Below are 26,752 nucleotides of genomic sequence, written 5' to 3'. Positions count from 1 at the left end.
GTACGTAAATACAATTCTAAGGTATTTGTACTTTTAACATTTTAGGCTATGTAATACATCTACTTCATTTAGGAACTATGTTTACTTAGTTACTTTATAGATTAAGACTTTACTTTAAGCCATGTTCAACCATTGTCCTTTTTTTGTTTTATTGTCTCTGACCAACCACAACATTAAAACACTGTTTACACATTAATGCATAGTAATACAATAATATATCTTGTGGTTCTTAAAGGACATTTTCTTGATAATACTACTCTACTTTTACTTGCAATGCAGTATATTTTTGTGGTATTTCTAAGGAATGGAATTGAAGACTCCTTCCGCCACTGAGGGTTATTAATTGTAAGTTTCTAGACATGCAGCCGACACTCAGTTGGCAGTTTATGGGGTACGCCTAGCTAAAACTTCACGTATTCTAACACAATAGTCCTGCAATAAATTGCCCTTTCATGAAGGTTGTAATGTTCAGGTTTGGAAGACAAAATTGATCTGTATTGCTCTATAAAATTGAATCCCCACCACACATGTATTCATCAAAGGACTCAGTTGTCATTTCAAAGAGCTGCCACTAGATGTCAGCGCAGCCTGCTCTGGTTTAAAGTCTTGGCGGGCTCATTCCACATCTCTATTATCAACACTATGATCCACTTGTCCTCAGAGGACCTACTTAGGATGGATGAGCTGAGGGGCTAAATGCTGCACTGCATATTATACTAGATTGCAACAGAGTAGTGAGGGCTTGGTTTGGCCAGGATTTGTTTTCTTTGCAGGTTGCTGCCTCTGAGTCTGCAACAGAAATGTTCAAGAGAGCAGGGTGTTCTTTTCACTTCGGATCAAATCAACCCCGGACAAGGAACAATAATCTGTGAGACTACTCGTAACCTTAATATTTCTAACTAGAGATGCCTGTGAAGCACAATGTCTGCCACCTGCGTTTGTCGGGTTTGCAAACACTGCTATGAGTTTGTGTCCCAGTCAGCTTGTGTTTTTGTGTCACTGTCACAGTCTTCGGCGTGTCTCTCCAACTAAGGGGGTCTTACCGTTCTCACCTCCGCGGTGGTGGGTAGAGGGAGGGGGTTGCTGCTTGTTGGCTGGCAACAATAGCTGACGAGGAGAGACCTATGGCGAGTCGGAAAATTCCTATTTAGGTTCTGAATTTAGATTGCTGATTGGTCATCTGCCAAAACAGTCTGCATCTACTTACAGTAAATATTCTGACTGTGGGCTTTCTCTTTTTTGTATTAACCTAACTGGCATTAATCTACTTTGCATATATAGTGCCTTATTAAGCATGTTTATAACATTTAGTGCAGAGAATCAATTGCCAAACAGCAGAGATGGGACGGCTGAGGACTGACTGACCTGTGGCGTAGGACAGGTCATATTGCCCTGAGAGCAGGGGGTACCCGAGGTGGTGGTGAGAGGGCATGATGCGCTGCGAGGGTGAGGAGCGTGGTCGGTCCACGTCTCTTTCTCTTTCCCTCTCTCGCTCCCTTTCCCGATCTCTGTCTCCCCCAGCTCCCCTGTCCTGCTCCCTCTCCCTCTCGTGGGGTGGCTTGTCACCTACTGTGGGGGATTTGCTCTTGTATTGGCTGGCGTGCTGATGCAGGATATCCAGGGCTTTGGAGTCTGCCGCCGTTTTGGTGACGGTGGGGCTGGCGCGAGATTTGTCTCCGCCCTCATCACCTCCGGCTATTTTAGTGCCATATGGAGAAAATGGATAGCCTCCAGGAAGGTACGAACCTAAGAGTGATGAAGAATATTGACGGTTCAAAATTAGGTTTAAGTGGAATACTAATGTTCCAGTTGACGATCAATCATTAATGCTCACATCAATCAAGCCGAGTTGTCAACACAATTAATTTCAGGTCACCAACCAGTCCATTTTGACTTCTGGACGCAATGTCACATCTGCTTAATATCCAAGTACAGACCGATAAACATCCTAGTATCAGCCTATTTTCTCTACATGGGATTATTTTGATCTTGAAAATGCAATATAAAACGGTAAATGGTAACTGCAGAATTTGGCATTTCCATTTAATTTACAAAGGGGAAAGTGGAGAAGCATTTTTCTCTATGCAAACTGTCAAAATGATGCCTGCCATACCTGGTGGTGAATACATGTGTACTATAGGAGGATTTTTGCCAACCCCCTCAATATTTTTGTAGGAAAACTCAAGCATGGAAGGATGCCTGCATTTTTTAAGTACATGTCATTTTCCATATATAATAATCCTGTTCAGAACTACACAGAACCACAAAATCAATCCTTGATTGACTTGACCTATCTTACTTCCTTACAGATTACTCCCATGCTGTGTTTTGCCCCCATCAAGCTCCACCAAATTATCGCCATCATCATCATCATCATCATCATCATCATCATCATCATCATCATCATCATCATCATCATCATCAATTATTTCATGCTGCTTTACCATTTTCCAAACATAACTGTAATTTCTAGTAAAACACAAAGATTGCTGCAAATTAAATATGTGCTTTATGCAGAAAATCCAGTCTATTCTGTATGAAATCAGCAAAAAAGAAAAAACCCAGAGATCCTGCTGAGACAAGCACATACAGATATGATAGACAATCCAAGTCTGCAATGAAAAATCCTTAGAGCCTTCTGTGCTTTCAAAAAGCAATGCATGCAAAACGTAAGAGATATTTAAATCTTTACGCTATGGTGACTATCCTTCATATTCTTTTTAATGTAGATCGGGTCAACAGCTTTATTACCATTCCAAATCAAAACTCATGTTAGGCTGACATGTATTTGACCAGGAAACCACCGATGACTTGCACCAAATTAATGACTAAACATTAGCCAAAAGAATACTCAAAACTAGAAGACTTTAACTTGCTAATGTCACCAGCTCAGTGTATTAAATCCCATCATATATACATATATTGTTCATCTAATGTCATACCTGGGTAATTCTGCATCATGACCGAGGGCATGCCCCTGTATCCAGGGTGGTTGGGGTCATAGCCTTGGCCATAGGGGTAACCATGCATGTAGGGCATGTAGCCTTGGTGCTGTGCAAGTGGTGATGAGAACTGCATGTGGGGATTAGAACGAGAGTCTTTGCTCATGACCCGGTGGTCCTCAGGAGTGATTCTGGGATCACTACCCTCTTTGCCCTCCTCCTTGAGCCCACTTTGACTGTCCTTGGGCCTGGGCCTGTCGTCCTTTAATTTACGATCGCGTTCCCGCTCTCTGTCCCTTTCATCTTTCCATCGAGGTTGTTGTTGCTGGTGTTCGTCTTCTGCTTGGGGCTTTTGGCTGTCGGGGTACTGCTGAAGGCGGTAAAGAAGGTCCAAGTCAGCACAAAACAGCATCTACATATTGAAATAATTCTAAAACATTCTCACACAACAGGTTCACAAGCATATATTCTGACACTGTTATACTAAATTGGTGTTTACCTGTCTGTACCACATGGCTTGCTCCATCCCTGCCTGACCTCTGGACTCCAGTGCTTGCTTGGAGTCTTCCTTTCCATGGTGCCCCCCTTCAGTCAGCTTCATCTTTAGCCCCTCAGCTTGCTGAGACTTTGGGTCCTCCCCCTTTACGCTTCCAAGGGATTTGGAGGAGGGCTCAGAGGGCGAGTCCCTGGATTTACTTGGGGGCTGCGATGTCTTTCCCAGGTCCGACTGACTTGAGGCTTTGGAGAGACTTGGTGGCATTGGGCTCTTTTGTTTCCACTCCTCCTTCATGGAGGCTTCTCGTTCTTTTAAAGCTACGTCTGACTTCTTCTCAGCACGATGCTGTTCGGCCATCTGTCGCTGCCGTTCTTCATACTGTTGCCGGTAGGCTGGGTTGGTGTTTATCAAGTGGTTATGGTAGGCTTGATCGGGATGGTATGCATATGGAGGGACATAAGCATACTGGTTGTAGTAAAGAGGTTGCATGTACATGTTGGATCGCTGTTGGATGACTGAGGGTTGCTGCTGCTGCTGCTGCTGTTGGTGTTGGTGTTGTTGCTGCTGCTGTTGCTGCTGTTGCTGTTGGTGTTGCTGCTGTTGCTGTTGTTGCTGCTGCTGCTGCTGTTGTTGCTGTTGGTGTTGTTGCTGCTGGTGTTGCTGCTGCTGTTGTTGCTGCTGCTGTTGCTGGCCAAGAGCAATGGTGTCAGGTTTGCGGTCTTCATGAACCTCAACTTTGATTTTCTCCTCAACTTGGTCCTGGTCCTCTTCCCTTTTGATCTTAATCGGACCTTCAGCCACTGGCGTGCCTGGAGTGGGCCCACCAGGACTGGGGTTTACGTAATTGGGTGAGTAATAAGTGTCATAGCTGGGATAGTATGGGGATTCTTTGCTGGGTGCCGGGTTTGGAAAGAGCGCTTTTTTGACACTTTCCCTGACAGCTTGCTCCTCTGTCCTGACTTTGGCACCATCAGGTCTTCCTTCACCATCCTCACCAGCATCTGAAATGTCTGAATATGCTGGGCTATTGGTTTTGACTGATGAGTTGTCTGCACCATTCTGGTTTGCCGCGTGTGGTGTGAGAGGCTGTGGCATCCCACTGCCATCTATCCGACTGGCGGCACCAATGGATGGGCTAGGGGCATTGTCAGAAAAGCTGTAAATTTTGTCAGCCTCAGCCTTGATACTGGCCAAACGACTCTGGTGAGGATCTGAGGAACCATTGAGGAGTCCTTCTCCCTTATTTCCTTGATCGGAGGTTTCAGGGTATGGAAGCTTCCCTTCCTCTAGTTTCCCTCCCTTTCCTGGCGGCTTGGGGCTGTCAGCCTCCTTCCCCCCATCTTTCTTCTTCTTGTCTTTCTTCTTCTTGTCTTTGGAGCTACTTGATGAAGGTTCTCCAGTGGCAGGGGGTTTAGGCTGTGTGCCCTTCATTTGGGGACTCTTTGGAATCCCTTGTATCATTGGGGTAAGCCCCGGGGAAGAATTGGGGTTTCCTGGAGGAAAAGGGTACATCTGTTGGGGTGCTGTCGAGCCGGGGCCAACTGGCCGTGGCGACTTCATGTTTTTCTGAGCCATTTTCTCAGCCTTTGTGCCAGCCTTTTTCGACTTGTCTGATCCTCTTTTATCATCTATACCATCGTTACTGGTCTCATCAGTGAGGCATGGCCCATCCTCACACCCGTCCATTGGGGTACCTCCCATTTCTGGATCTGTCTCAGCAAGCTTCTTTTTACTCTGCTTTGAACCAAACTTGCTAGGAGATGGGGAAGGACTTTGAGCATCAAAGTTCCTGCCTTTTGGAGTAACTGAACGTGCCGGAGACAAACATCCTTTCTGAGAGATAGATGCTCCATTACAGTTCCCTGGTTCAGGGTGGAGCGTCGAGTCCTCTCCGTATTCAATGTCTCCATCTATTTCCAACTTTATGTCATCATCATTGTGGGCACGGGCTTGGTGGTACTTGAGACCATTGATGTGCTTGTACTTCTTGTTGCAGTTAGGATGTGGGCAGTCAATAAGAACTGGAGAGGGGCAGCTGCGATCGAGGGGAGGTGGAAGTGGCTCTGTCTTAATAGAAGGAATAGGGAGACCTGTTGGTCCCACACCACTGTTGGAGTTTGTCCGCATACGTTTGTTGCCTTTGGTGTCCTCTGAGCTGGAATTGGGTTCCATATCCGAGGCTGGTTTGGTCTTACGTTTTCCAGCTGAGGAGGGACTGGCCTTGATGTCCTCAGTGTTGCTGTTAGGTGGGGTGCGGCGCTCTGATGGCGTCTGGCTCCCCCTCCGGCCCTTGCTGTTCGAGGCAGCACGCGTTTTGTTGTTGGTGGTGCCCTTGTTATCTGATGAGTTGCTGTTCTCATTGATAGGGGTGTTGCTGTTCGGTCTCATCCGCTTACCTCGACCGCGGCCATTCCTCATCTCCAGATCGCTTGTTGGGGATTCACAAAATCTGCAGTAGTGGCAAAAAACATGTGTAAGAATTCCATAAAACTCAACGCTTTAGTTTCGATACTTAAATGATGCAATGGAAAAAGAACTGCTCATTCATCCAATAATTAACATTGCTGTGGGGACTGAATAATACAATGCCAATAGAAAGGCATTTTTATTATTTTACAACATTAAAATTGCGGTGAATATAATTGTACATTTATGACAACAAATCTCTGGAAATGATCTTGAATTTATTTAACTCTTTTAAAAGATCAAACACCCACATTGTCCATAGTGCAACCAATTGTTAATTTGTAATGTAGAGTATGCCTGTGTCTAATCAAGATCTAACAAGTGATCTTTTGTTAAATACACTTGTATCTGGAAGGTCCAGATGTGTTTCACAGGTCCTGTGCAAACCCCCGTTACCCTCATTATCAGATAGATAACCAAACACAACCAAAACACTTGATTTTGGCAACAGTTGTGCTCTCTAAAGGCCTTTAAACCTATGCTTTTGAAAATATGATTGTTCATCACTGTTCAAGACGGTACTCCTCTGCTTGACCTTTCTAAAGTGTGTTATATGTTGACTGGGAGTCTGCTATACACTGTTATTTACTGCACTGGTATGCCAAATGACATGCCACAATTACACATTGTCTCTTAGGAAATTAAGAAAATAAGTCAGATTAGTAATACCAATGATGACAATACTTTTGGGTGCAAGTCTTTCTGAATCCAGAATTCCTAATAAACAATGGCAATGATCGCAAAATATGTGTGCCATTGTTCTGTCCCTGTCCTCTAATAACATACCAATCGGATATTGTGTGCACTGTAAGTGAGTAAGCACTTTGAACAAAGCCACATGACAACTCAAAGGCAGGTAAACATAATTTGAAAAGACAGCAGTGAACATTCTAGCTGCTTTGTAATCAAAACTACAAGCCACTCAAATACTTAGAATAGCAGTTTGGCCTTATCTCTCCATAACAGTAATGTAATTATCTTTCTGCACAGCAGTGAAGGTTAGGAATCTGTGTCAAAGAGAGACACCGGGCTGGTATGACTCACAGTTTTCTCTACAAGTCTCTCCAAACAATTTCAACCCCAGCAGGGAATGTAAAGACATCCATAGTCTGGCAGTGGTAGAGGAATTTAGACTCATTACAAGCCCAAGTTTATATTCAGTCTGCTGAAAGCTTTCTGAATTATTCATGGTGTGTCCCTAATGTAGTCGTACTGCAAACTGTAAGACTATCTTGGTCCAAATACAGCCCAGCAAACCTCACTTACTGTGCAAACCTCACTTATTGAACATTATTGTGATATACTGTGATACATTAGTGTGATGCAGCCTCTCCTTGTTTTCCATTAGCCAGGCTTTAATCTTGATTTTGTTTTCTTCTATTGCACTTAACCATGCATTTCAAATATAGATTTATATTTACATTTAGATTCAGTGCAGCTGCCCTAAATCAAAGCAAGTGCTTGGCAATGTATTTCACACAACCTGTGTATTTTGCATAACAAAGGCAAATACCCAGAAATTACAAACACCTTAAGCTACTGCCCACATAACACTGATCTAAGAAATCGCAGCCTTGGTGATAGAGAATGTTATACAGTGTTGAGGAAAAGCTATTAGTCCAATAATTGGATTCTGCAATCTGGCTTGTTAGAGTAGCTTTCTATTTCCACTACTTCCTCCTGGGACACGAGCCGATTGCCAATGAATCCCGTTTCCCCACACTCCAGATAGAGGCTAACATGTACTTGAAAGGTCCAGCTGCACACAAGCAAGTTTGTGCATTAGGCTGTATATCCTTGAGCTGATGGTACTACAGCAGATTCATATCACACAGAATATGAAAAGGTTAAGAGACCAAGTGCAGCTTGGATAGAGAGACTGCATCAATGATTCATTGAAACTCAAACTTTTTTTCCTCTACCTTGACATTTACAACTACCATGTGTGACAGTAAATTCTTTGTAAAGTGCAAATACCTCGCAAAACCGGTGAGTGTAGCTTTAGCTTGAACAACACCACACAAGCGACGCACCATTAATATAACGAGTGCAGATTAGATGATGCGTATAAAGATATCACCATGTGCCCCTGCTTTTTCCAGTCGAAATAAGAACCAAACAGGGAAATGCTCCTTACCTGGGGGGAGCCCAGTCATGCCGTGTGCAGTCCAACAAGGTGCCCACATATGTCTTGTTTCTCCAAGTAACATTGACCACCAGCATGCCTGTGAGACGAGGAAACAAAGAGGTCATTTACTTTGCGTTAAGGATGACAATAGGAAGAAGAAGACAAATATGAACACAAGAAAGAACGTTTCACAGTGAGTAGAAAGTGCATTGTGGCTGCTGCATCAAAGCGTTGTTCTTTGCTAAAGGGTGTCACATGCAAGACAGTTAAAGAAGTCAAAGATCCCCTTTTAATCTTCTTCACACAGTAAAGCCGCAGGGGCAAGACGGACTGATATCTTCTAAATGACTTTGAACAGACTCGACTGCAGTCAGTCCTTTATAACCTGGATAAGATACTGGTGGAAGGTCTCACTAAGAATGATCACACCGAGGTTACCAGGGAATATTCGCTCAACACCCTTTCCATTTAAATAAGCCGTCTCGCAGTGCAGGAGATTTCCCTGAAGGAGAATTATTTGGAGGCAAATATTTTATTTTTTGCAGTCCTCTAACTCACTTTGCAGCTCACAATTTTACTACCTTGGGGAGAAAATGAATCTACTACTACGGCTTCTGAAAAAAAGCAAAAAAAACAAACAAGCGCCTGGGTTAAACCAATTCAACGTGAATGGTTCAGTTTGACAGACTGTAACCGAGTGTGCAAGAGAAGCTCCTTGACTTCCCCGGTATTGCCGCAATCGGTCACACTTAGACGCTTCTGTGTTGCCATTTGGCAAGTGTGAATTTGGTAGCGCTCGGTGTGAGCTACACTATCCGACCTGCGCGCGAGTGCGACACATGACCTTGCATTTTAAATCTAAAATTGGTTCCAAAAATCACACGACTCTATGCATGTTTCTCCTTAGGAAACCAAACACTTTTCATCAGCATTCACATAAGTCAAACATTGCACTTTTAGTTTTTACACATCTAACGGCAGTAAATACAATTGATGTTAATGCAAAATAAATAAAATCAGAGCACAGAGTGGGGCAGCAGTCTAGAGGCAGATGAATGGTAATTTGCAGCTTTTGCACGCAAATTCAAAACTAAATCACCAACCAAACAGCTTCAGAGGATTAGGCGTAACGACCGTGCACAAAAACATTCTGAATTTATTGCCCATTGCCCCCCCCCACACACACCATCCCCCCTCACTCCCCCGGTGGTGACCTCAGCTTGCCACTTCAGCACTGCAGAGAAACTGGAGGCTGCAGTGAGCTAACTTATCTAATGGCACAGGAATGCTGGCTGGCAGCTTCCGTCCCTCGGAGCATTTTATTAGCTTAGGAAACCTCTCTTGCTCACCCCGTTTTCACTCTCTCCTTCACCCTCACCCTCATTTCCTCTTTTTCCAATGGTATAGCCATCCGCGACTGACAATCTTTCCCCCTCCTACACACAAGTCACAGTTCAGACTTCATTTTTCTCTGGCATAAGGCGGTTATTATATATGTTTACAGGAACCTGCTGACACTTGGCCACACGTCTCTTCCTTCACTTTATGGCCCCTAAAACATGAGCGCCGGGTCAAGGCTGGATCCAACTGCAAATGTTGTTGAGGAGAGGTTCTCGAGCTCAGCTTTCTGTCACATTAAAAGAACACAGGCCTTTTCTAAAACGCCTTCAACAGCCCGCCTCCCCACCCCCAACGCTCTCCAAACACTCCAACACAAAATGGCTCTGGCAGCTGGTTGTGGCAGGATGTAAATCAAGGCAGGACAGATGAATGAGTAGTCTTTCATGATGCACAGGATATAGTCCTCCCTGCTTTCTCTGGCTTGGGGGTTTAGAAACCCTACCATGAGTTCTTAAAGGTCTTTAATGATTTTAAATTAGCATTAGACTGTCTCCTCTCTTCAGTAGCTGTGACAACGGACGGGAATGAATGGAATTTTAATTTTTTGTGTTGTCAGTACTACAACTAAAAAATAAAACCCTATTCACTTTCTTAAAGAATGAAAACATTTTAACCACCCTGTCCCCCTCCCCCACACCTATGGAGAGAGCCAGGCTTTTTTTTTGTTATCCCCTCACAGATTTACTCACGCTCAGTGAAGCTGAATGAGGAGTATCTCAAAAACCATCTTCAAGCCACTGCAAAGGTTTTCTTTTACATGAACTAAGGTCTGACCTTTGGTTCAGATTTCAAGGACTTTCACAATCTTGTGCTGAAGAAATCCCCTGGTGTATTTGGCTGCTTGATACGGATCACTTTCCCGTTGGAACATGAATCTCTGTATCGGGTTCTCCGAAGGAAGTTCCCTGTATTTTCCTTAACTACAACTCATTTTAGGGGTTTGCCGGTGGAAAGTGGACCACAATTTGCTTCATGAATGTGAAAGTGATGAGAAGATGGGCATTTACACTCTATATATGTCATTGATCAATTGGCAAGAAACACCTTCATGTGCATGGACTGTATTGTATGTAAGAAGTGGACATCAACATTTTTAGGCAACCAAAATGGTTACTTTGAACTGTCATGAACTGAAAACACATCCGTGAAAGCTTTTAAATTGTAAGACAAAAACACGTACAACTCACAGACTGTCAATCACAAGATAGCTCCGCCCTAAAGCATACCCTGCTTTATGAATAATTTGACTAAATGGGACCATAATTCAAGTCTATCTATGAAATCAGGATAATTTTTGCAACCAGAGGAGTCGCCTCCTGCTGGCTTCACTTTTCCGACCCGGAGATTGCAGCCTGTTCAGTGGCAAAAATCAAATCATGAAGAACCCTTTAAAATGTAACTATTTCGATCAAACGTATTGGATGTGCACCAACACATGGATAGGGCACCCATTGACATACACATCTACCATCTCCAACAAATATGCTACAAAAAAGCCTTATAGGCCGATAGCTCAATTTCAACTACATAAATGTCTTTAATTCTAAATGGATCTTTCTTTTGTAGAATCTGTGCATTTGTTTCTTTATTTTTTTCTTAAGTGTCATCCTTCTGGCCACCCTCCCATGTCGAATCCAAGGAGCTCTGTAATCCTGTCAGAGTGGTCCTTGGCTTCTGGGTCACCTCAGATCTCTGCCTCGGCATTCTGTGAATGCTAATAAAGTAGTTCTTTGAAGTTATGTGTCTCAAGGACAGTCAAAGAAATGGTGATGCATCTCAACTCAAATGAGAATGGACCGAAAAGAAAAAACAACAAGAAATGCTTTCCGACTCAAAATGTTGCCGCACTTCATGTTTAATTGAAATGTTTTAGGAAGGCAAGCTAACTGTATGTTGTTATATGCTTTCAGAGTGTGTACACTGTATAGCTTACTGAAACTAAAAACATCACACTAAGTTATCGTTTCATATTCCTCGTCTCAGGGATCAGTTAAAAGGGTTTTCACTGCGCGTATTCACGTCCACATTACTTAACTCTGAAATAAACACAGCCACACTTATTCTAAATTGTAGAAATAATGAAAGATTATTTTTTACATCACTATTTTAATACTGTCATTTCTACTTGGTACTGATTATGTTCTGGAGATAATTATTTCGGCGCAAAGTGAAGTGGAGTATCATCAGTCCCACCTTGCACACATATGTAGTAGTTTTGTTATCAAAAACAATCTTTTTAATAATTTACAAACGTATTAATCATTCAATTCTTGATTCTGAATTATCTAACAATAATGTATATGTTGATTTCCATCCATTGGTTGGAAAAGGAAACAGGAGGGAGTGGTTAAAAAAAAAGGGATGATTTCAAGCAAGATTTCAAAGATTAAGATTAGGTCTCAATGCTGAAAGCCATTTAAATGTATCTGATAACTTTCATCCGAGGAATAATTTCCAAGCTGCCGGGACAAAGATGTCAACGCCAAGTCTGTCTAAACATGGAAAGCCCTCGACAAAACAACCCAAACAAATTTCCCTGTGGCAGAAAGCAAATTACACAAGGAACCGAAATGACTTTCCATGAACGATCATTTGTTTACACGCGGGGAAGTTACATATCCGTGTTTGTCCCTCTTTACACGCTGCGTTTTGCTTCTGGGGAAGAAACGACAACCCCCCCTTACCCGCCCTCCCTCCCTTTTGTGTCAGCCTTATTAGGGTCACTTGTGACAGCTGAGTGAAGCCCACATTACTGCGAGGAATTGGCCTGTAATTTCACCACTCATTTCCTTTCAATGCCGTCGAACAACAAATGGCAGCACCGAACTCCGCCGCGCACTTGTATGGGATTACTCGAACAAGAGGGCAATGTTAGGGGACAAATTAAGTCAGGAGTAGGTTTGTCTGCCGCATGGGTGACTGCCCCCTCTGGCCCCAACCCCCTCACCCTCACCCTCCCTCCTAAACAGATTTCATTAGGTTGCATTGGGGCCAGAATATCGGGCCCTCTGCTGCGGCTGCTGGCCACGGGTTCACTGGCTGACCTCTGCTCTGCTCCGACTCAACAGGAATCCAGTGGGGTTAATGGCATTTTCACTGACTGACTTTGTCAAAACGCCTTTGTTATCTTTGAAAATGGGAGCCCACTTCTGTGTAATGATTGGGAGTGACATTATACGACTGTTCTCGGGAACATATAATTAAAAAGGCGTCTTTAAATGTGCCCGTTTAAAAACAAGTAAAGTCTTGAGTGAACAATTGTGTGAACAATTACCAGGAATTATCACATCTTCTACACCGTCAGTAATTATTGACAGTTTTTCCTTCTTCTTCTTTGTATCCTCCTCGAAAACAGGTCTTTTCTTATCCTCATTTCCTCTGCACTAAAAGCAACACTCATATCAAAGTTGCATGTCGACAGGAAAGTGAGAACAATGAGGGGGGAAAAAGTGTCAGTATTTGTTACGGAGAGAGGATAAAAGATAGCCGGGTGCTGCCACGAGCAATAACTACAACATTGATAAATGAAGCGTTTGAGGGTTCAACTGTCTGAGCATGTTTCTAACAGTCCATTTTAAGAGTGCCGCTGCACGCGTGGTGCATAAAATGAAGCCGAGCTTGTCCGGTTACGTCAGAGTCAGAATACAAAGTCCTAAAACTGACCTTATCTTAAATCCTAGGCAGACAGGAATGTAGCATGATTTACAGGAGTCACTTTCAGCGAAGGAGATGCTGGCAATACCGTAAAATGTGGAAGTTGTAGCGCGTTTGTGTACACACACACCAGTGGAAATGACTGGTTGGCTGACGTAAATAAGATTAAGATAAATGAGATCGACGGCTATTAAATTACCGTTTCAAGCCATTTTCCCAGGTGGAGATGCACAAAGCTCTGCTAATTCCAGCTTTTCAAAGTCGCCAAATGATTTGCTGCATTTGGACTCGTTGGACTAAAACACATCTTTGGTCGCCAGCAGCTAGTTTCCGATGAACATTCTGTTGCTATAGCAACCACAGCTGACAGGCTCCCACGGCGGTGTATCTGTAGGTGATGGTATTTATCATGGTACTCCATCTCTGTCTGCTTTGTAATCCCCATCATCAATTAGCTTTTTTTTTTTTGCTTTCAGTAAAGAAAGGCCAACTGTTGCCTTTGCCCTTTATTGGGAGCGTGTTTAGCTGGCCACACACACACATAGTGAAGGCAGGAAAGGTGTTTTCAACTATTTTCCGACAAATGATTGATCAATTAATCAAAATCTATATATACACGTGGCAGATGAATAGGTAATCTATAGCTAGCTGTAGCCCTACTACACATTTTAAAGCAAAAGCATCAAAATAAAATCCTGATAAACAATATTAAAAAAAGCCCACATCTTGGTAAGTATATGTTTACTACAGACTGCAAGGTTGACGCTTATATTTTGAATTATATAGCGCTCAAGTGAGCCCTATCTGTGAAGTCCAGGCTGCATTCCAGTTCACGAGAGGTAAAAGTGCAAAGTCACTCTCACTGACAAGAATAACAGCCTGTGAGAAGGTCAATTCTCTCAAACCACTGAGAGGCAGAGGAAGGGAGCATTAGTATGCTGTCCACATCGCCGCAGCATTATCAGCCCCATGCAGCAATTCTCCCTCCACCAAAAAGAGAAATCAGTACATGTTTACTCTTTACTTGGGGAGTGGACCACAAAACAGCAGCCATGCATGGAACATCTCGACCAACTTCACATGCATTCATTACTGTAAAAAAAACCCCGCAGTTTCCTCAAATGCCATCTGGTTAAATCTATAATCCCCTTTTGTCAAAACAAACCCTGTGGTGTTTTTCCTTATAGGAGATGGTGCTCAGATTAAGAGACAGGTCTGCCAAAGGCGCATTACTCAAGCTCTCGTTGACATGTATATAGCAAACATGATATCTTATGACAACCACTAGCAAAGGCTACAGTTCCTCGAGGCATATGATTTACGTTTCAAGACCATTTGAGTGCTGGAAGAAATGCAGTTGTCGGGCCAACATGAATAGGAACCAAGTGTCTCTGAAAAGGGATTTGGGTTCACAGAGGCGCCATCTTGGTAACACCACCCGGGGACTAAATTTGGGACTAACAAGACAAGTCTCCTCCCTCAAAGAATGTGAGTCATCTATATCTTACGTGCCTCGCCGAGTATTTCAACCACATATTTAGGAACACTTTCCAGCATGGGAGTGTTCTTCCCCCACCTCTGGAAATTGGCCACTTCCACTCTTGCATGGTGAACGCTGATGCGGGTAAAGATTGTCTGGGTCGGAAAGTAAACACGGCTGAGCAACGGGCAGATAAAAGTCTACAGTGTGGGACAGAGAAAAGGGAGGCGTATCACTTTTGTTCCTTTCTTCTCAATATGTCCTCCACCGCTCTCAGAACTTTGTTACTCACTCCGGCTTCTTCTCGCTCATTGGCCCGGGCAGAGGGCGACAGGCTTCCTGGGAATGCTCCTTCTTATTTCAAGGACAGCTTCTATAGCGCGTTCACACAGAGCAGCCACCGCTCGCCTTTGTAAAAACATTTCAATGAGGCCACTGACAGGTGGTCTTCAAAAGAGCAAAGAGGCATAGCTGGCAAGTGAGCTACAGAGCCAAGTGCTCTTTTCATACAATATTCCCTTTCTCAACTCCCCTGACAGGGTTGAAGAAATACAGCATTAAAAAAGAAACACATCTCTCAAATGTTTATACAGGGATATCCGTTTCAGACTGACCTCTGTTCTAAGCAGAGGCCAAACCGCTTTTTCTAAAGCCAACGCTTGCAATGATGTAATGCGTTGCATAAATAATCCACCAGACAAACATTTATGACAAACAGCCTGTTTTATTTTTCTATTAGGCAGCTTAGGAAGCTGTGGAAGCTGCTCGGGGAGTAGCCTGCTGTGTACTGGAGGGTCGGTCGTGGGGGTTGGGTGGGCTTACTGGCATGGAGCTGCACAGTGTTAGGCCAAAGGGGCCCCCCTCTGTGTTCCCTCTGCCCTGGAGCAGGAGCCAAGGCATTCTGGGATGCGTTTCAAGAGCAATAAACTTCTCCAGCATTTTAGAGATGACATTTGGAGGTATCAGCATGCTAAGCCTGGGAGGGGTTGGCCCATCGCTCTGCCGACGCGACCCTGGGAGCTGCCACTGCCTCGTCTGTGCGGAAGGGGATTTGTGTCAATGCCGGGGCCTTAAAATACCACGGCCCCCATTCCCCTCCCCCCGACTACGCTTCACTCGCCCCTAGACTGACTTGAATGACACAGATTCACTTTTCCTCGCCTCATATTATCCCTTTATTCACCTAACACGGGACTAAACGCATCAACTTGAAAGTTGTGTGATTAATACGGGTTATTTAGCAGTTCTCATACAGTCTGCCCATTATCCAGATTCAGCTAAAAAAAGGGGGGGGAGGTGGGGCTGCCACATCTGTGCTCAAATTACACAGGATGAAAAACATATATTCCGCCTCATCAGACGAGATTCTTGTCGGCTCTGACCAAAAGGTGCGGCTCCTGTGATTGCATTTTTTTTTTTGGTGTCGCCTGCTTCCTCCTCATCCGTTTCTTTCTCTGGCATTCGGTGAGCCGGGGTGAGGCACAGACAATTACTGGGAGCCTGTTGTTCATTTACTCCCACAAGGCCGAGAGGCGGAGGTGATGAAGCAGCTGTTGGTTGGCATGCTAAATGAAACGAGCGCACACACACAGTGCATGCCTAAACAGCTCTGTATGAGACTTGTCATGCAGAGAAGTGGGGGGACCGCTCAACCTCGCTGCTAATCAGGATGCCTCTGCCGTTTCTTTGGGGCCCTCTGTTTGTTGCTCTTCCCCGGAGACTGTGCCTGGATTTGCTTGATTCCCTCATTTGGTTCTCATTTGCTGAGTTGCACCACAATAAGAGAAGTCTGCATGGGTATCTCAGGGAGAAAAACAGCAGAATGGCAATGTAGTTTGAAGTCAGCAGGTCTCAAATATATGCCTTCATCCTATATCACATGTTTTCTACCCTGACTGTGTCGACCTGATGGTTTTTTGTCTGCGATAAAACAAAATTAAACTTCAAAGAGAGGGAAGTGGGTTAGCTTCTGGAAACCCTACTGGTCTCAACAGCTCTGATGGCCGTAACAACCTGCGCGCTACACCTGCAGAGTGCTGCCCCCCCCCCACACACACACACACACACTATTCCACTTTAAAACCACTCAAAAGCTCCCACCAGCCTCCACCCCACTGAGCCGGATAGCGTAGAATCAGAAGAAAACACAGCCCCATCAGGCCAAACCACTACCTCTTTCAAACAAAATAGCAGCTTTGAGAGTGAGTGCAGGCAAAGGACAGACTTGGACGGGGAAAGGGAAGGGGGCAGGGCGAGGGGGAGGGTCAATCACTCTGTGGGAGGCAGAGAATGAGGGAGCACAAACATAGTACTGGTGTTGGCTCTGAGCCATGTTTGTGTCACTAACAGAAGTAGCCTTGTCTGTCTCCGCCCCTCCCCCATCCCCAGCCCAAACCCCCTGCCTTGCACTCGTTCTTTCCCACTTTGCTTGGAAACAGAGTCAAGGGGTGACTGGCTGGGTGCTTGGTAACAGAAAAAAAGGGTTGCAATGGAGAGGAGAACAGGGCATCTGACACGGCTCAGGGCCAGAGCAAAAATCAGGAAGAAAAAAGGGGGAGAGTGAGAGAGAGCGAGGGGGAAAAAGCCATTCAATAGCAGGGACTGTGCTTTGGGAATGTTGATGAGGCAGGGACCTTTTTTCCTGTTCGGTCCCTCCAAGTGAACCAACAAGCAGCACTGTGGATGTGTGGGCGATTTGTACTCAGCATGCCCGCAGAGAGACCGAGCGCGAGCTGCTTTGAAGATTAGGTGTTTGCATTATTTCACATGCACGACAGAAGACGAGGGGCGGTTTTTCAGACCCGGCAGAACCTGATAGTGCCTGTGATACATCTTAAAATTAAATAAGCTGAATGTGGCGTCGATCAAAGAGGCTGAGGGTCTGCGATTTCACTCGGACTGCACTGCAGGAAAGGAGCCAACTACAGTCCCAAATGGCAGCCTTGCAAAAATAAGTGCTTTGTGTTATGAGGCATGTTGTTGCTGAGAGCAGATATCTCTGTGCAACAAACTCCCGTCTGCATACTCCCGAGCAAAAAAACAAAACAACCCAAATCAAGGCCACCAAAGAACTGCCTGCCAACTACTATTCTTGTTGGCATTACTATGCAGCATGTGGGCTGTTAAAGCACACATTAGTACCACAACCAGCTCCCGAGGCAGTCAGGGCATATCCAAGTACATTTTAGCAGGCCAAATATGTATGATAATGACAGCATGTATGATAATGACGACAGAGGCTTCACTAAAGCCTTGAAAAACCAATACCTCTTTGACGTCTTCGTGAAACCACACTGGCTATGTAAATAAAAAACAAACCCACATATTTGTAGCTATTTTTTTCTCCACTTGACAATCCAGGACTCATTTGTTCCACTAAACAGCATGTTAAACCGCTCCACTTACCGTCTTCAGTTTCTTGCCACACGATGCCTTCGAGATTGACACTTGTACCGGGCTCGCAGGGCCCCAAGCACTCGGGTTCGGTAGCCAGGGCCACGTCGGATGTGTTCACGGCCACCGAGCGTGTGCGCACCATTATCTGCTCACACGGCGAGGAAATCTCACTGTTGCCTACTGTGGCCAGGAGGTGGAGGGGGGGAGGAGCTGGCGTGGAGACAGGAGAATCCATCTGTGAAGAGGGAAGTGGGGGTTTGAGAGGGAGGGAGAGAGAGCACATGAGACACCTCAGAACCACTGTACGAACACATAGAGGGCACGTGTGGGAAGATGCAGCCAGTGGAAGTCATCCTCCTCGCCGCTGGCCCTTGAAAGCAATCTTAATCAGAGCAAGAGTGATGCAGCACTTAGCGTTGTAATACACTTCTGTGTCTTTCCCCAACCGTAGAGGTGATTAGGAGGCAGGGGAGAGACAGGGAGGGACATGTGAACTGCTTTCACTGCCATTGTGGAAGGACAGAATTAGTCATGCAGGATTGGTCAAACAGTCGTCCACCACCCCCTCCCCCCCAGCTTTCCTCCCTCGCATGCCGCCGAGCGAGACCCGTGACACCAAATCATCTCACGGGCCGATCGCTCATTAATTCCCTCCAGTAAAGAGCTAGTTGTGGCGAGGGCGCAGGCTGCTGAGGGTCAGTAATTGATTCCACCTGTTCTGACACACTGTGACAGCAATGAAGAGACGGTGGGCCGACGTGGAAAAACGAAAATGAAAAGGACAGGAAGGGAGGGAGGGACGGGGGGAGCACACCAGAGACGACCAGAGAAGAGAAGTGTGTAGGCGGAAAAGAGACGGGGAGAGGAAGACTAATGGTGATTTAAGGGCTGCAGTGACACCAGGCTTAGTGCTCCTCATTCAAGGCAGTAGACAATAAAGAGCTCCAAATCATTAGCACTGAACTGCGGGAGGAATGCCACGCTGCAGCTAACGCCACACATTTATTAATTGGGTGTAAACTGCTCAGTGCTCGGGCATACCCTAACAATGCTGGATCCAATTAGACTTTAGAAGACAAAATAATAATGGATGCATTAGAAAACGAGCCTGCACGCCCCTTTAAATGATGGTTTGAATCTACTTCCTGTTCCTAACTGAGCATGATGTGGAGAAGTCAAACTATTTATCGCAGCATCAATCGGAGTTACTGCTCAGTCCTGATCGAAAATGTTGGTACAATTTCATGGTCCCCAGAAGATGTATCCCAACGACCGCTGAGCCCCTGATTTTTCCTCTAGCGCCACCAGCAGGTCAAATATTTAATAAATCCAGAGAGAGAAAAAAGTCTCAGCATTTACTAGATGGACGAGCACAACATTTTCATTCATGGTTCCCAGATGAGGAATCCTACTTTCGATTAGTCCATTGACCAAACACCTATAAAACTACTGACATTTGCCCTCAACTGTACTTGATATACAGCTGCATTTAAGATAAGATAATCCTTTATTAGTCCCGCAGTGGGGAAATTACAGGATTTAGTGCTTTTAGAGTGGCCTACAAACATCACGAGGATGCTTCGTTACTACATTTAGACTAGACATAGAAGTATATTGTTTCTGCTTTTTGCTCGCCATTCATCCAGTCTTTTAGGGTTTCGAAAGGATTGCAATCATGCACTCATGAGTCACACTTTGTCACGCAAGTGAAGAAAACCTACAGAATAAAAGCATAAACTTTGTGAGAATGGGTGAGAATGATTAGCATTTAAATGTTACTTTTTTTTTTTAATACTGCTGTGTCTCCATTCAAGGTGTATTTTTTTTTTTTAAACAGATGCTTCTAAATTCATTTCGCACAGTGAACTTTTTTTTAATGCAATATGAATGAACTTGATTATTGTAGATTGATAGTGTGATTCATCGTGATCTATAAATCAAAGTATTTGAGAGCGAGTTATACCGCATGACACATTTGAGATCAATCACCGGAATATGAATCCGTGATGAACCGAGTGCTTCGAAAACCAAACATTAGTCCCTGATGAAATGTAATGCTAGCTCAAGACTTGTCATCACAGAAGCCTCACATTTCATGGTTTACAGCAAATGAGCGCGGATAGGCCCGGTGCTCAGAGGACGAGCAGATTAACGTGTGCAGAGAGCGACGGAGAGCGAGGCCCTAACGACAACGTAATCACCGCGTGTCACTTTCTGATGCATGATGTGGCCAAGCTGCAGGCCGGCTGAGTGAATGAGACGGGACAGGTAATCACCCAAGCTGTCACCGCACACTGTTCCCGGGTCTTATGGAGACGCAGAGCGCCGCAGACATGACCACACAATGAACCCTCCCTCGGAGTGACAGCCAACGGTGAAAGGTGCCCACAGGTTCATGTGGAGCCTCCTGGAAAATTGACTCGACTAAGGCGACTTTATGGCGGCCTGGAAATAACCTTTCCTTAATGAAATTGTTGGGTAGTAAGCTTGTGTTATTAGATTCACATTGTCAATTTCCTTCTTTCTTTTGGCTGGCTGGTAGCGGGTCGTGCTCATCAATAAACTCACGTCGAGGTTTGTTTACTTGGTTGATCTACTGTCAGGGGTAAGAGCCTACATCTGTTTGCTTGCTAGTCAAAAAATTGTTCAACAGACGACCTGCAGATCAGCAAACAACAAAACGGGAACATGAGCTTCTTTGATTGATACCGTGTGTGTCGGCGACTCATCTGGACACGACTCGGGGTGAGGCCCTATGAACCGCTCGCAAGCCAGCCTTGACTTTCTTCCCTTTAGCCGTTAGTATTTTCTCCTACACATGCACACTATTAGCTAAAAAGTGACCGACTGCATCCCATTTTCTTGATTAAGAAATGACTAATGTCTTGCTTTGTTCAACCAACAGTCCACTACTAGATAGATCTTTTCAGACTTAACATTCTGAATGGGCCTCTTTGCATTTCCTGTTGCAATGTATGTTAAAGAAACAGCTGACAGGAAGGCAACGTGGACCAAAGCTGTTGCCCGAGCACAGAACGGTAATGAAAAGGTCTTTATACAGTTTACAATGACAAAATAGAGAGAAGCTGAAGGCTTTACAAAATGACTGAAATCATTAATCCCTAATAGTTTTTTCCCCATCGACTACACAACACGCTAAAAAGACCCCACTGCCAGTCCTTCTAGTCACAAAATATGTTTGCGATGAGTACGGTAATAAACGCAAATTTAAAATGACAGGAGGCTAATCACATGTAGATGAATTAGAGAAAAGAACAAGTCCAAGGATTCACCTGGTTTCCAAGAAAAGCCTTCGTATGAGAAGCCTTTCATTTATTTGTTAAATGAACACTGAACGCTGGCGATTCCCAGAAGAATCCCATCCAATATTCCAGAAGTCGATACACTTTCTAGAAATTAAATCATCTTGATGAATTTCACAGCCGTGTCTTACATTTTCATATAGAGTGTAACCTTTTCCTTGATGGACTTTGACTTCATCTCTTCCACATATATCCTGGTACCGAGCAAGCCACAGAAGACAGGAGAATCAAGTCTAACGCCGCTATACAATAAAAGAACCATTCTCTAATATGTAATGGTACAAATGAAATAGAATAGGATCACGGCGGATATGGGACCAGTGTACAATGTGCATGAACAGTGGCGCTCTATTTCCAAATTCTATCAATGGACGAGTGAACAAAAGGACTTTCACTCTGGGGCTACAGAATGTGAACCCACACAGGGAAATGCCTGACGTCTTGTCAGGGTTTTTTTTTCTTATTATTCTTCTTCTTCTCTCCCCCGGGAAAAAAACCCCACATGCAACTGAACTACACAACTTGTCAAATTACACAAGGCTCAACTCGGTGCTCAGCCAATGCCAAATTCCATGATTCCTTCCCTCCTCGCAAGACTTTACAAACGGATTTTGAAATCTCCCCCAAAACCACACAATGCCTCAGTGTCACGCAAACCTTTTCTTAACTGAAACCCCATGCCGACTGCTTGAGAAAAGACACACAAGCCAGAATAATGTTTAACTGACGGACAAAGATCCTATGAATCTGCAAGCATACCTCACAGCGCTGACAGGGGGTGAACTGGGTTTGCAGTGATCGCACAATAACTCACCCGTGGTAGACAGGACACTTGCTGCACCCTTTTTCTGGACACATTAAGTTTGGCTTTAACTTGTTTATTAGAGTTGGGATTAAGAAACTGAGCACTGAGCTCGGGCGAGGATTACGAAGGGATTACTCTGCAGTGTCATATGGAGACACCTGTCTTGGCGACTGGGGAACTAGAATACAGTTGTATAGCTGTTGTTGTTTTAAATAGTCATCGCAACGTCAACTTGCAGGATAATCACATTGTGAAAGCCTGATTGCACCCAGGGATTTTTTTAGTTTTTGTTTAAATTGTAACCATCTTTTCGTATTGGTGCTTTTTGTATTCAGTAAAACAATTTAGTTTGTTAAATAAAATAGTGGAAATAATTCCCTTTCATTTTTTTGCAGTGTACTGAAAGCAGCAGAAAAGGCAGAACTGAATACATGTTAATATTTATTTATGGCATATGACAAGTAATATCGCTATATTTCTCTCCCACTGTTCTTGCTTTTAAATTAATAGTACCGTAAATGTCACAAGAAATTACCTGGCTGTTTTGTTTTGCAATACCTTTTGGTGCGGTAGTGTCAGTTCATGAAAACAAGCGTGCCAATCATACAAATACCGGCGAGTGAAAAACAACAACAATGCAAACAAAAGGATATGTAAGGGAGCCAACACCTGACTGTAATCGTGGATCATTTGACATTAATAAACGCAGTTAATCGCTGGACTGGTTTTCTTTAACCAGCTAAAAAGTATTACGGCTCTGGATTCAAAACCATGTGACTTTGTGATATGTATAATACAGATATTATCTTTTCCAGAGTTCATTCTCAACAACAGACCTTTCATACACAAACCTCATGTTTGACACTGGATCATAAATCTGTTCATGGTCGTGGTTTTACCCTTTCATATGTGACTGCTGTTACAAGTCACACAGAATTATGTCTGCAACAGCAGTTCAATACACATCACCGCTAAACCATTAAATCACATTTCTTTCTGGAGCTTTTGCTGTATTAGTAGCTATAAAAATTAAAAATAAAAGCATGATAAGCAGTTTTCTCTTTTACATGCCAATTTTGTGCATCTGCTCGTTCGATTGAAATGCAGTTTATAACATTAGGAGGGATACCCATGCTTGTTGGAAGTCTGTGTTTATCATTTCAGACCAAAATCCAGACCTGCGTTTAACCCGACTTGAAATAAAATCCTGAGGTCAAGTCTGATAACGCACACTGGGTCATTTGGATTAACCCACAGATGTGGATTTATCATCTCAGTCTCTCTCTTTATCAGAAAATAGCGCTTTATGGGTCGATCTTGTTTTATTGAGGAGCAAGTACTGTACAAAAGAGTGGCTTTTACTACATTGCCATAAATTATGTGTTTCTATTTCAGCCTCCAAGTGTCCACAAGAGGAGTTAACGTTGTTGACAAATACATTAATAAACACTTATCTGCTTTGCTATAAATCATTAAATACAAGTGTACTGCTTAAAAATGCTAAATAGGGCACTGAAAGTAAAGGGTTGCCCATTTATCTGGCTTTTTTTTCATGACTGATAAATTATTATGCCATTCTGAATGTTGTCAAACAGAAAAGGTCTGGAAATGGGTCAAGGTTTTGATAGAGTTGTAGCAAAGTCAGAGAAGACTATAATTGATCTAAATTGGCACCTGTTGATTGCTTAACCGTTGAACAGTATAGATTCTCCAGCGTGATAAAGCCTGGGGAGTTCAACACCATTTCCAACATCAAAAGAGAGAAACATCTGCCTTGAAAAGAGAAAATGTAATTCTTCCTGACACAAGGGGCCATTATTTGGTAAAAAAAGGACTCCTTGCTGAAGTGCTATTAGGCGGCCGAGTTCTGTGGTCCCGCTTCAATTATGTAATTCTTTTTGACACCCGGGGCAAACCCTGTGGACATCTTTGGTGAGTTAGTGAGGTCAAAGGTGGGTGGAGATTACACTTCTCGCCGGCTCCGGTCGGTGCCTCTTTCAGCGCCAAATGACACCCAGTTAAGAAGCGTTTGAGAAAAGAAAAAGAAAAAAGGGACCCAAGCTCCTTTATTCGGCCGCCACAGAAACAATGTGGGGCCATCTGTACTACGTTGTTAAATCCACATAATTGATTTAAACATAATAATTCTAACCACAATCCAATCTTCTCTTCAGAAAACAAAATATGATGACCTAAGCTAGCACCAACCAATAATACTTTCTGACAACACTATAAGCCCGCCCACCTTTTGCAGCACAACAAAATGCAAAGGATTTAAATCCCTCTGCACACACACACACACACCGCTCAAATGTCTCATCTCATTGGGGAATACGTCACAGTGCAGAAGCTCAAGACGCTCTCGCTTCCGTTTCGCTGAGACTTTAAGGAAAGCCGCATTCAAATTCTAACCAGCCCAGACGACAGCAGCAGCGTGGAGTCTGATCAGCAGACAATCAGCTTTCCAAGTGAGCCGTGATATTGAAGTATCATGGTTATTAACATTAAGCCACAATTGAAAACAAATGCGCAAGCCTCATTTAATTTGACTACTTACATCAGCCGGGAGACGGGAGAAGAAGAAGGAAAAAAAAGAGACGTAAAGTGGCTGGATTCAAGACGTGAGAGCCGACCCGCTTCCTTTCAAAACAGTGAACACTGGCCTAATTCCTTTACTGAAACCACACTCGCTCCCTTTGAAGCTCGGAGTAATCACAGAAACTGAAAGAGAAAACACCTGACATCTATTGTAGACCACCAGCTAGTAACAGGCACTCGGTTCCTAGGCAACTCTTCTCGGTTTTAGCTGCTAATTGTGCTTTCAGGAAAGCACCGCCACACATAAATATTACCGAGAGGAAACTAAGCTGTGATGAAGTTGGTCACCCGTGACCCACAATCTCTATGGAGACATAATGAGTGAGCCGGGCTCCAACCGTAAACAGTTATTGTCTTTGAACAATATTGCCGTTCGCCATATGACTGTTAACATTACAGGCACATAAATGACACATTTTCATAAAGCGCCCCTGAGAGTGAAAATTAAGTTTGAAAATACCATAAAACACATTTGTTAACTTAAAAGCTTTTAAAAAAAAAAAGAAGAAAAAAAACGAAAAAAAAACAAACACTTCAACCTTCACACAACATGTAATTTACTAAATGGCTCCAGGAAATTCGGACACATTTTGGCACTTAACGTTACAGCTCGTTTTTTTATGACGCAACAGAGCCTCCATGGTCGGATACAGAGCCGTGAATGTCGAGACATAAACATGAAAAACGTCTGTACGAGCAACAGCTTTGCATGCCGCACCGAGTAAACTTTCATCTCACAGCCTTTTGGCAACAGCTGTGAATTACAGCTTAACGGTTAGAAAGACGGCAACGCTTCTGCATTTGCTGTAAATTTCAGTAGTAATCAAATTTAATATCTTTTTAGGGGCGACACATTCATCAGAGCTACTATTCAACGGAGGTTGATTATACTCATGGCAAAAAAAAAAAAAGTACACAAAGCTTCGTCGGAGAGAAACCTCTTCAGACGGCGTGAGTGGTTTTTACCTGTGGAGACATTCCCAGATGAAAGGACGACATACATTAGTCAAGAGTCTGCTCTCCTGCAGCTCCCAGCAACATGATGGGAAGTAAAAGTGATATAAAAAGACAGAAGGCACAAGGGACCGCAGGGTAGAGGACTGAGCCAAGATAAGTGGAGCTCACCAATTTGCTCACTTATGAAGCAGTGGCCTAATTTGCCCGCTTAAGAAAAGTCACATTCGGGAGAGAAAAAAAGGAGAGAGAAAAAAAAATACTCTCCTTTTACTACGACTATGAAACTGCAAAAGTGGAACGAGACCAGTATTTGGTCAAATTAGGGGTTTGTTAATAACCTCTCTGGCTGTTTGAATGCTCGTAGTCGCTGCATTGCTGTTGGCAAAGTCGCCAAGTCCCCAGATTTCAGCAATTAAAATAAAACCCAAGTTGTGGAGAGAAATAGAGAAGCTATAAATGCTCTTTCTAGGGTATTATATAAAAAAATGACTATTAAAGAGGAACTTAACAACCCGTTTTAGCTCGAACATTCACATTTCATGCATTCAAACAGAACCACAGCCGTATGAGCAACGCTGTGAAGATTAACTTCGGTAAAGTGTTGCTTATTTCTAACATTTGCGCAATTAGAAGGCTCCGTCAGTGTGTTGGCACGCTATCACATTTACTGATGAGCATTTTGTTGTCACAATTCACTCTGAGGGATGTGAACGTTTAACCGAATTTCACGGTGATTCATTCAACCATAGTAAAGACACGCGGCTCAAAACCACAGATATCAACGTTATGGTGGCGCCGAATGAGAAGTCAGCGACCTTTCCTCTGTTGATTGTGGCAATTCTCAAAATAAAAAGAAGAATTGAAAATAGCACAGAATTTCCTTTACGAAGAAAAGTTCACACCTGCTTATCTCAGAGTATCTGGCAGGTAAGCTGGGTGCCTGGTTGGTCGAATGGCTTACACACACAGACACACACTAACCAGGTGGCTTGGTACACTTTCCTCTTGTCTTGGCTCAAGCTTGACCTTGTCAACCCAATTCCTTTCCTTCCCCTCTCTCCCTGGCTCAGCCGGCTGACTTCAGCCTACGCCTGGTATTGTTTGTT

The 26,752-nt window shown here is 43.8% G+C and overlaps 1 protein-coding gene across 1 annotated transcript in view; it reads right to left on the bottom strand.

Annotated features, from left to right (window-relative positions):
* The window catches only part of znf609b (zinc finger protein 609b), a gene marked incomplete at its 5' end in the record, with an annotated part of 45,056 nt that overhangs the window by 500 nt on the left and 17,804 nt on the right, over positions 1–26,752 (bottom strand). Inside the window, 7 exons of the mRNA XM_079216455.1 lie at positions 1,044–1,122; positions 1,366–1,746; positions 2,943–3,309; positions 3,442–4,035; positions 4,168–5,887; positions 8,042–8,129; positions 17,973–18,198. Coding sequence (XP_079072581.1) covers positions 1,049–1,122; positions 1,366–1,746; positions 2,943–3,309; positions 3,442–4,035; positions 4,168–5,887; positions 8,042–8,129; positions 17,973–18,198 — 3,450 coding nt within the window. The 3' untranslated portion in view covers positions 1,044–1,048. The remainder of the gene's footprint in view (positions 1–1,043; positions 1,123–1,365; positions 1,747–2,942; positions 3,310–3,441; positions 4,036–4,167; positions 5,888–8,041; positions 8,130–17,972; positions 18,199–26,752) is intronic.

This window comes from Taurulus bubalis (assembly GCF_910589615.1).
Source record: "Taurulus bubalis genome assembly, chromosome: 4".
NCBI classification, from domain to species: domain Eukaryota; kingdom Metazoa; phylum Chordata; class Actinopteri; order Perciformes; family Cottidae; genus Taurulus; species Taurulus bubalis.
Note: the sequence above shows the minus strand (reverse complement) of the source record. Positions and strands in the feature narration are given on the sequence as shown.